Source organism: Limulus polyphemus, unplaced genomic scaffold (genome assembly GCF_000517525.1).
Source record: "Limulus polyphemus unplaced genomic scaffold, Limulus_polyphemus-2.1.2 Scaffold8489, whole genome shotgun sequence".
Lineage (NCBI taxonomy): Eukaryota > Metazoa > Arthropoda > Merostomata > Xiphosura > Limulidae > Limulus > Limulus polyphemus.
In genome coordinates this window covers 6,057-17,959 of record NW_013674099.1, presented here as the reverse complement: position 1 = coordinate 17,959, position 11,903 = coordinate 6,057, and the positions used below count along the sequence as shown (strand labels likewise).

General features: G+C 34.8%; 1 protein-coding gene across 1 annotated transcript in view; it reads right to left on the bottom strand.

The window, feature by feature from the left end:
• Positions 1-2,969: 2,969 nt before the first annotated feature.
• Positions 2,970-11,903, bottom strand: part of LOC106475379 (homeobox protein orthopedia-like) — a 14,651-nt gene continuing 5,717 nt past the window's right edge. The window contains exon 3 of the mRNA XM_013936061.2: positions 2,970-4,250. Coding sequence (XP_013791515.2) covers positions 3,624-4,250 — 627 coding nt within the window. The 3' untranslated portion in view covers positions 2,970-3,623. The remainder of the gene's footprint in view (positions 4,251-11,903) is intronic.

Here is an 11,903-nt window from a genome sequence, read left to right as displayed (position 1 = left end):
GGCCAGTTATATTGCAACTCACACCGTATATGTGTTGTACCTTCTTGTCTGTTGACCAGTTATATTGCAACTCACACCGTTTATGTGTGGTATCTTCTTGTCTGTTGGCCAGTTATATTGCAACTCACACCGTATATATGTTGTATCTTCTTGTCTGTTGGTCAGTTATATTGCAACTCACACCGTATATGTGTGGTATCTTCTTGTCTGTTAGCCAGTTATATTGCAACTCACACCGTATATGTGTGGTATCTTCTTGTCTGTTGGCCAGTTATATTGCAACTCACACCGTATATGTATTGTATCTTCTTGTCTGTTGGCCAGTTATATTGCAACTCACACCGTATATGTGTGGTATCTTCTTGTCTGTTGGCCAGTTATGTTGCAACTCACACCGTATGTGTTGTATCTTCTTGTCTGTTGGCCAGTTATATTGCAACTCACACCGTATATGTGTTGTATCTTCTTGTCTGTTGGCTAGTTATATTGCAACTCACACCGTATATGTGTGGTATCTTCTTGTCTGTTGGCCAGTTATATTGCAACTCACACCGTAATCTATACAATAAAATAAACAAAAAAAAACGGAATTCAACTTATTGGTTTTTTCCATAAACAAAATTTTATTTTTTTCCCTTTGTTTGTGGAAATAGGTAAGCGCTTTTTTCTTCAAGATTCCTTTAAAAGCCAAAGATTATTTTTCTTTATTGAGAATGCTTATACAGATAGTGGTTCGAACGCTAAAACCTATTGATTTAGTTAAATTATGTGCAAATGAGTATCTATAAAAAAAGACTTAGACACGTCTTGGTTACTACACTTTAAAAGCTAGATGTTTTTAAAAGTAGAACAAAATGCGTTAATTCTTGTTGTTGTTTTTTAAAGAGAATGTCAAGAATTTGATAAATAATAAAATATATTTTTCTCTATCAGTAAATTCGGAACAATATGAACACTTGAACCTTTTTTTTTGATTGAGTAGAATTCTTCTGTCTGTAGGTCTGTAACAATATTAATTATTGGAGCATAAGCTCCAATAGTTAATATTGTTCCAGACCTACAGACAGAAGAAATCTACTCAACCATCACTAAGCTCCAATAGTTAATATTGTTCCAGACCTACAGACAGAAGAAATCTACTCAACCATCAATAATTGTTCCAGACTTACAGACAGAAGAAATCTACTCAACCATCACTAAGCTCCAGTAATTAATATTGTTACAGACCTACAGACAGAAGAAATCTACTCAACTATCACCATTAATTATTGGAACTTAGTGATGGTTGAGTAGATCTGGAACAATATGAAATATTGGAGCTAGGCGATAAGTAAAACTTTTATACGGTGAGATTTAGTAAATCTTTATAAACCGTACAGATTTTTATTTTTGAAACTTTTAAATATCGCTTAATGGTAGTTACGACGAACCAACAGCTTATACGTATCATCGTCTGATACATAATTAATAGTTTAGAATTATACAAAATTAAGAGTCTTGTGTAGTGGTGAAAATGTTATCTAGTCATTATTAATTCATTCATAAAACCTCGTCTCCTCTCATATTTCAAATAGCCTGTTTTTAGCCAAGGCCCCCTGTTTGTTTGTTTTTGCCTCGGTGATCAATATAGTTTCATCACTTTTACACGATTACGAAAGTTATATATATTTACATAACTTTAACAGTTTCTTGATTTCAATGGTTTCTCTGAAAACTTACACTTTATTCCTTTAAAAAAACACATAATTTGTTTTTATTTTTTCGTACCTTCCCTGTTTTATTTCACTTAGTCCGTATTCGTGCAAGAATCCCGTACTTATGACAAATATACGAATGTTAGATACAAGTGTTTAGGAAATTTTATCACTGCTTGGAACTGATTTAGCAGAACTTGTAGTACATCAAACACTGTTTGGAGAATATTCAACACTCTCGATTGGCAGTATCACGTGATCTCTGTTTCTTGACTACCGCAATATCACGTAATCCAGGTCTCTTGACTATCTTAGTGTCACGTGATTTCTTGCTATCCCAGCGCCACTCTGCTATTCACACTTGCTAGGTACATAGACTGGTACAATATATATAAAATTTCTGCGGTTTTTATTCTAAGCAATACAACACAAATAAAATACCTGGACATGGCTCAAGATTGTTCCTGTCTAGACAGATATTGGAGAAAAAGTCATTAATTTCTTACGATTAGGCCTAATTACCTGTATCAAATACAGCCAATACCAAAAAAGCTTTCATCCGATAATGTGGCTACAGTCCAATGAATATTAGTATTAGTGAATGAAACGTAAGGTGGAGCCATTGTTATGGAGTGCTGAGTTTTTACAACGCTAATGTTTTCTTATAAAGCAATGTGTTTTTACAATTTTGGTATTTTATAAAGCGTTGTGTTTTTACAACACTGGTGTTTGTTAAGTGAGTGTTATAACTATACAACACTATCGCTTGTTAAGTGAGTGTTATAAAAGATTGTGTTTATACAACACTGTTGTTTTTTAAGTGAGTGTTATAAACAACCCTTTATAAAAATCACTTCACAAAACATCAGCGTTGTAAAACACAACCCTTTATAAAAATCACTTCACAAAACATCAGCGTTGTAAAAACTACAACACTCTTTATCAATGACTTAATGAAACATCACCGTTCTGGACATACAATTTATATAAAAACCACTTAACTTTATTAGTGTTATAAAAACATAACACTCTGTAGCATTTACTTGATAAAAGACAAGCATTACAAAAACACATCCTTCAGCACTGAAAAACATAACACCCGATATCATTCACTTAACTAGCAACAGTGTTGTATAAACACAATCTTTTATAACACTCACTTAACAAGCAACAGTGTTGTATAGGTTTTTACTATTTTGGTGTTTTGTAAAGTGATTTTTATAAAAGGTTGTGTTTTTTTCAACGCACTTCACAAAACATCAGGTTTTTATAAAAGGTTATATTTTTACAACGCTGATGTTTTGTGAAGTGATGGTAATAAAGGGTTATGTTTTTACAAAAGTTCTTGGGGTTTTGTTAAATGATTTTTATCGAGTGTTATGTTTTTTACAACGTTGATGTTTGTAGTTTAACAATATTATTTGAATTCAAGTTAAGAAACCAAAGAAGTACTACTAAAGGTGACTGGACCCTAACAGACAAATAAACTACACCTGTGTATCGATGTACACGTTTATTGTTCGTCTTCAGACTTTGTTTTCTAGCGACACGAGAGTTTCTCACACATTGTTCATGCTTTTGTTAGATATTCAGAAACTGCTACACGCACACTTATTATATACACATTGCACGTGTGTAGCTGGTGTAAAAGCTCCCTGTGCAAGTAGACAGGTTACTAGTATACTTCACAGCGGTCTTAATGATGATAAAAGCAAATACCTTAGGCTACAGGAGAACTGATAAACCTCATAACGAACAAATGCACTCAATACTCATGTTTTGCGACATACTAACTGGTGATTACTACGGTTTTTCAATATGGTGGCCTAGAACACTTTTCCAAGCAGTGTTTTCCACACGGCCCAGCATTATATAATATAAAAGTTCTTCTGGATGTTTCAACGGGAGAAAAAGAAATCAAGACAGGTTTCATCGGAACACGGACATTGTTGCAGAGTGTTCTATGGCCTTTCGGCGCAGCGACGTGATACTGGTTTCTCGCCAAACGTCTCCTTCACCGTTCCCTAGACCGGGATCGAGTGCTCCTATTGACATGTTACAGGCGGCGGACAGCTGCAGCGACGTAGAGGAACTAGAGATTGGCGGCGAAGCGACTACCATCGACATACCGGTTGTTACTTGGGAGAGGCCGTGAGGAGTTGCTATTCCGGACGGCGAGTTGAGCGTGTTTAGACCGTAGTGAGACGGGTAGGCATTACATCCCGTAGTCGTAACTGAGCCAGCCAAAGGACCGTGGTTAAGCGGAACGCCAGGCTGGTTTATTCCGGTCATGGAAGCGGTAGACAACGACTGACCGAGACCAGATTGTAGTGAGAGAGTCGACGGACCCAGCGTCAGCGGTGGTGTGCCCATTTGAGTCATACCCGCAGCCATGGACCAGCGTGCATCCGATCCGGCTCCAAAGGAACACAGCCCGTCACTCATAAAGCCCAGAGGAGGCAGACTGTGGGACGGTAGAAGAACCCCAGGGTTCCTGAACACATTAGTTGCCTTCTTCCTTTTTTTCCACTTGGCTCTGCGGTTCTGGAACCAAACCTGAAGAACACAAAATTAGTCTGTGTTATTGGTAAGATAGTTTGAAGTAACAAAGTTTGTACCGCTGTTTAATTATCCTGCGTTATTGGTAAGATAGTTTGAAATAACAATGTTTGTATCACTGATTAATTATCCTGCGTTATTGGTAAGATAGTTTGAAGTAACAATGTTTGTATCATGGTTTAATTATCCTGCGTTATTGGTAAGATAGTTTGAAATAACAATGTTTGTATCACTGATTAATTATCCTGCGTTATTGGTAAGATAGTTTGAAGTAACAAAGTGTGTACCGCTGTTTAATTATCCTGCGTTATTGGTAAGATAGTTTGAAGTAACAATGTTTGTATCACTGTTTAATTATCTTGCGTTATTGGTAAGATAGTTTGAAATAACAATGTTTGTATCACTGATTAATTATCCTGCGTTATTGGTAAGATAGTTTGAAGTAACAAAGTGTGTACCGCTGTTTAATTATCCTGCGTTATTGGTAAGATAGTTTGAAATAACAAAGTGTATACTGCTGTTTTGATAGTTTAGAAACTTATTACAAATGTTCAAATAATGCTACCTCGCGGGTTCCTAATTGCTACATCAGAATGTTTACACATTTCTTGTGGGTTCACGTCTGTGCTGTTTGTGGAGTCTGTAATATCATATTAATCACACAAAAACATTAAATAAAATGATACTTTCAATATTGCAATTGACGCTACTAATTTTATGGATCTCTGTGTAGAAAAATATGCGATTTCACGAGCTTCTTCTCGCCAATTCTTCATACTGAATGATGTAACAAGCAAAAACAATTACTTTCTCGATATTATGCAATATGTGTGTGTGGAGCCCACCGATATTGTAATGCATGAAAACCAATTATGGTAAATACCAACTCTTTTAGTTTTGTATATTTGATAAAACGTGCTTTGATTGGTCCCGACTTAACAATGGAAAACGTTTTGACCTTGACTCAGATTAGACCGTAAAAATTAACAGATGAAACCAAACATTTTAATTTAACGGATTAAGTGCTTTTTTTTTGGTATGTTTGAAGAACTTGTTAGAGAAGTGGATATGTAAGTTTCTCATTCTAATTCTCTCTCTCTGATAGTTATATGCGAGATAAATGAAGAATAAACACCAAGAAGCTGCTTGACAAAGGTTACAACTATCCTGATATCGTCAACAAAGTATTTCGGTTCAATCAGCATTTACCAAAAGAACGTGTCGTTATTTCCGCAAGAGAAGAAGATGGACTTCACGAGACGTCATGACATAAAAAAATATATAGTTTCAGAGAGATAGATAGATAAACAGAAGGCCGACAGGTAAGCCGATGGATAAATATCAAAATGGCAGAAGACAATCGGAGTGATAGACAAACAGAACACAGCAGACAGGAAAGCTTATGGATATATAGGAAAAGAAGGCAGAAGACAAAAGGTAGACAGATAGATAGCTAGATAGATGTTAACAAAACTACGGTAATTATGATGACATTAATTTAAAATGTTTAGAGAAAGAACTGACAAGAAAAGTAAACAATATATGGATAAAATAAGAATATTTTACATTTAAAAAAATGTGTGAAATTCTGGTTTCTTAAAGCTGTAGGTTCATAAAAGTACATTTAACATTAAAATAAAATTGTGCGAAATTCTGGTTTCTTAAAGCTGTAGGTTCCTACAAGTACATTTTACATAAAAAAAAAAATGTGTGAAATTCTGGTTTCTTAAAGCTGTAGGTTCCTACAAGTACATTTTACATAAAAAATAAAATTATGTGAAATTCTGGTTTCTTAAAGCTTTAGGTTCCTACAAGTACATTTAACAAAAATAAATTGTGTGAAATTCTGGTTTCTTAAATCTGTAGGTTCCTAAAAGTACATTTTACATTAAAAAAACATTGTGTGAAATTCTGGTTTCTTAAAGTTGTAGGTTCCTACAAATACATTTTACATTTTCTAGGTTTATGTTGTGGGTGTATTCCTTATATTAAAAATAAATAAACGAAATTCAGAACAAAAAAATAGTTTTTTTTATAACTTTCGTGGTTTACTCTTACATAAAAAACATAGGCTTACTTTAAAATGTTAGAGTTGTTTAGTTAAAAAAATATTACAACAGTGATCATTAAACACGCTTAGCTCCCCCCCCCCCAGTGGTCCAGCGGTAAAAATTGGGTTTCGATACCCACGGTGGTCAGAGCACAGATAATCTATGATGTAGCTTTGCGCTTAACAACAAGGAAGTTAACAAAAACACGCTTAAAAAGTTTTCCACAGGGACGAAGAATTTTTCCTACAGTTCACCGAGTTTTGCAAAGTAAACATTTATACAGGCGTGTTAGAGGTGTTAACAGGCAGCGATGTATACTGCCGCAAACTGGACTCTTAGTCGAGTTAGGAAACTATGTTTGGAAAAGTGAAATAGTTTGATAAATAAACGTAGCATGTATATCAAATTTTGCAAAAAATATTAAGTTTTATTTTCAGTTAGAAACTAATTGTATGATTGCTCTTATTTTGACGTTAACTCTTTAAAAAAAACAATACCAAAACACCCCCCCCCCCAACAAAAAAAAACAAAAAACATCTCCACAAATGTAACCCGTGTCTAACTGATGTAGGCCTAAGTTAATAACTGGTCGCTGTGTGTTTTCATATATATCCACAAATATAACCACCGTTATTCCAATATTAAAACCAACAAACAAACAAAAAAGAAAACAAACTTTAACAGGCCTTAAGTTTCTTTTTATTGGTTGCATGTAATTCATTTTAAAATGTGGTGCTCTACTGTGGTAGCATAAAATTTTAAATCAAGGGACCTTTCACAAATTAACCAAAAATTTAAATTTACTTTTTACAATTCGTATCAACATTGTAAACATTAATTTTTACCTCGCACTTCTTAACAGATCGTTGGCATATCTCACTCTAAAATCACCAAACAAAATATAAAATTAACTTTTTGAAACGTGATACTGCTGTCGATTGATATTGTTACTTATGTAGGGTTACCTTACAACTTTTAAGGGGCCATCAATTAATAATCACATGTTATCATAGTTTTCAAAATGTTCGATCTTACCTATAATAGAACGCTACAGAAACTAAGCATAGCTACTCTTTTTTATTATCAGCTGTTAACTGTCTTTAAAAAAATCGCGACGGACTGTCGATAAACTTGAAATGTGTTGTTTAAAAGATTATTCGGGGATCCCAAATCTCCTATGAATACTACTCACAGATGTTCATCAGTTTCCGTTTTGTGCACCGTGAAATATAATAACTTAAACAGGACCTCCTCACACAGAATAGAAGACTGTTGATGGTATTGTTATTTTTGTCTCTGTTCAATATCATTGCATTACACCTAAAAAAACGTGGCTAGTTCCTATATTTGACTACCTCGAGAAATACGAACCGGATATTGCGTGTATGAATTAATAACCAATCATTAGACAGTTCATTAACACTATCAATTCTAGAGGGAAAAACTTCGGTCTTAGACAGCAACTTATTTAACGAACCAAAACCCGGTGGTTTTCAGTCGGTAGCCACGATCTGGAGGGACACAAGAAATCTCTTACATTAAGCTCGGCTCATGCCACAGCTTATAAATTATTCACGGCAACATAAAGGGACAACGACAGTGTAACTGACTTTCATCTCGGCTAACGTCTTCTCCCCTGAGTCCCGTTAGATGAGGGCCAATCTCAGCTTGCCATATTTGTCGTACACACTTGCCGCTTCATAACACCAAGAAGTACAAAGGATGCGCATTTGATATTAATGTAGTTCTGCTGTTCCATTAAATAGTAATCCCCCCTCCGTCCAGGAAAACAGAGCAGGGCCTGGCGGTGGTAGAGGATGCAAGGTGAAAGTCATGTAAGCTCTTAGTGAGAAAAAAAAATAAAGAAAGAAGCAAAATGAGAGTTTAGTGGTGTGATTGCATTGACGCTGAGGGTAGGCGTACCCGACGTTCGTGGCACGCGCTGCCAAGCAGAAAATGATGGCTGGATGTGGATCATTAACTTACCACACCAACAGACTTGGATTAGTTATTATGACCTTTTTAAGATTTATAAAATCAATATTTTGTGTCGACTGAGAGATAAATGTAAATATTAAACGCATCTTTTTAGTAAAAAAAATATGAGTAAAAGAAATACAGAGAAAATGGATAAAAAAACGATGATAATTATCTGTGTTTCAAACTTTTAGCACCTCAGAGAGCCACCTGTAAATTCCTTAAAACGTGAAGAACAGGATATGACGTCAGTAATAATTCGGACATTTTATGAAGGAATATTCTAATACAATATTTACAGAGACGAAATGTTAAAAAACTTTTTTGCCACATTGGTTTATATATATTATTTCTACCCTCAAACTATCATTCACAGTAATTAATGAGATTAATTGCAATACTGATGGTGTTTAGGCTTACATTTTTTATGACTCACACGTTAGTAAGAACCCTGTAACCAATAAAATCGTCATGGGTCGATCAGCAATTTATTGCATAAATAACTTAGAAAATTTGTTTAAAAAACGATAGGATTATTGACCCTGCCTATAATTTTATGAGGGGTTAGGACATCTTGTTAGAGTCTCTAGGATTAAGACATCTTGTTAGAGTCTCTAGGGTTAAGACATCTTGTGAGAGTCTCTACAATTTAGTTGTTTTTAACATGTCACAGAACTTCATTAGAAGAGAATCAACACTGAATCACCATAACGATCTATAGGTTCACTGTATGCCTTATAATATTAGACATAGACTTGTGTCGCTATGACGACCTACAAGTTCACTGTATGACTTATGATATTAGACATAGACTTGTGTCGCTATGACGACCTACAAGTTCATTGTATGACATATGATATTTAAAAACATAGACCTGTGTCGCCATGGTACTCTACATGTTCATTGTACGACATACGATATCTAAATAGGGCATATACTTGTGTCGCCATGGCAACCTACAAGTCCATTGCATGACATATGATATTTCAAGAGGACATATACCTGTGTCTCCACGGCAATCTACAAGTTCACTGTGTGACATATTAGATCTAAATAGGGCATATACTTTGCATCGCCATGGCAGCCTACAAGTTTATTACATGACATATGAAATTTAAAGAGGACATAGACCTGTTTCGCTATGTCAACCTACAGATTAACTGCATGTAATATGATATTTCAAGAGGAGATATATCTTTGTCTCCGTGGCAACCTACAATTTTAATTGCACTGTATGAAACACGATGTTTGAAGAGGACACATAAGTCTGTCGTGTCTCAGCCATAATACACGTTGAATCAAACGAGAAGTTATGATAAAAACATGCAACTAACCAGATGAAGTATACATGTCACAGCAGCATTGAGTATGAGCTCAGTGGATCAAGTATAATAAAAACAAAATCCACGAAACCGAATACCAGTCGAATAGAAAGATTGAAAGATGAAGCAACATCAAAGAGGGATTTATATATGAGAAATGTGCTTTTCAAAAACGATTTTTTAAATTTAAGATCTGTTGTCATCCACAACTACTCAAATAAATTTTCTGATCATGCTATAATATGCACGTAAAAAGTAAATTATTTTACCACTAAAAGAAAACAAACAAAAACAAAGGGAATCGTCAATAGCCGCGGCTCTTAAAATTCTTTTAGGCAGGATTAGAGTAAATTAATCTACGAGTCCTTTGTTTTTCTTTTTGTTAGCTATATTTTTAATGTGCCAACAATACCAAGCGTGGGGCGCACGTATACCCGATTCGATTATATTACTCATCAGGATCTCTACCAGCCTACCCTCAAAATGAAATTCTTCTAGGCGGGATTAGAGTAAATTAATCTATGTGATCTTGGGCGTGACCAAATATATCAGTCGAAAGGGTTTGACCTCCCGAGTCCAAAAACTGTAATTAGAGCTCAAATCGGTCAAGAGATGACGGAGCTATGAGCTAAAAGTTTGTATTTGGAAAACAAACAAACTCATAGTCATTTTATATGCTGCTGCTAAAAAAAACAACAAAAAAAAACGAGACGAATCGGAGGAAAGAACCAATCAGCTAATGTTTGATGAACTGAGGTTAATTAAAGCTGAAATAAACTAATCATCATTTATTTTCATAGATATTTTCACAATCAAACTTTTTGGTGAAATTTGAGGGTAAGATTAACCTCTTAAAACGTAACTCAAAATTAGGACGAGCGAGTCTGATGTGTTAGAAATGTATATGGTGGGTGTAATGTGGTTTTATTTACTCGCCACAGTGAGTCAACATTTATATATAGGATTCAAAGAACATGTAGCATTGATTTGATTTATTCTTCTGAGCTATTCGGCAGATAACTGGATAAAATACTAAATATTAACTTCAATGTTTCACCTGATTACCCAGTTGTCACTGAGTTGTATCGGTTTCTTTATTTCTCTGCTAAAACATTCCGAAGAATAAATCAATAACACCAATACTACGTATTCTGCAAACATAGATACAATGTGATGAGGAAAAGACAACTTAAGATACCATACATGTAATATACACTTTACTACTACTTATTCTTTCTATTTGATCTTCCGACTGCTTCTGTCGCTCATCCACGTGATATGCTTCTTACCGATGCCTTATCCTTTTACAGCTAAGCCATTTTCGTCTGGATCTCTTAGTCATAGTCTATAACCTTCATTTTCGTCTGGATCTCTTAGTCATAGTCTATAACCTTCATTTTCGTCTGGATCTCTTAGTCATAGTCTATAACCTTCATTTTCGTCTGGATCTCTTAATGAAAGATACAGACTATGGTTAAGAGATCCAGACGAAAATGAAGGTTATAGACTATGACTAAGAGATCCAGATGAAAATGAAAGATACAGACTATGGTTAAGAGATCCAGACGAAAATGAAGGTTATAGACTATGACTAAGAGATCCAGATGAAAATGAAGGTTATAGACTATGACTAAGAGATCCAGATGAAAATGAAAGATACAGACTATGGCCCTACTTGTAGACACTACTTGTATAACTTAACCAAGTTATTAGGACACATAATGGATAGAATCTTTAAGTTACGTCTTTAAAGTTGAGAATCCGTGTATATTTTTGTGTGTGGTATGAAATGAAACCCGAGACCGAGGAAGGTTCGAACCTGCGATCCAACTAAATATTGAGCTGAAACGCCACGAATATCTGCATTTATGCATGTTATAAGTGACAAATATATATATATATATATATATATATATCAAGTTAATCATAACTTCAGCTTTTGAGAATTCATTTATTCAATCAAACAGTTCGTTAAAGAAAAATGAAACAAATCATTCAGGTAAAAACATCATCACACATTTGTTTAGGTTAATGAAGAAAGGCTAACGATTTGTAACACACGGAAGAACACATATACACTTATAAACTATTGTTAAGAGATCCAGACGAAAATTAAGGTTATAGACTATGGTTAAGGGATCCAGACAGAAATTAAGATTATAGACTATGACTAAGAGATCCAGACGAAAATGAAGGTTATAGACGATGACTAAGAGATCCAGATGAAAATGAAGGATATAGACTATGGCTAAGAGATCCAGACGAAAATCCATTACTTCTTGGTTAAGTTGTGTGTCTAC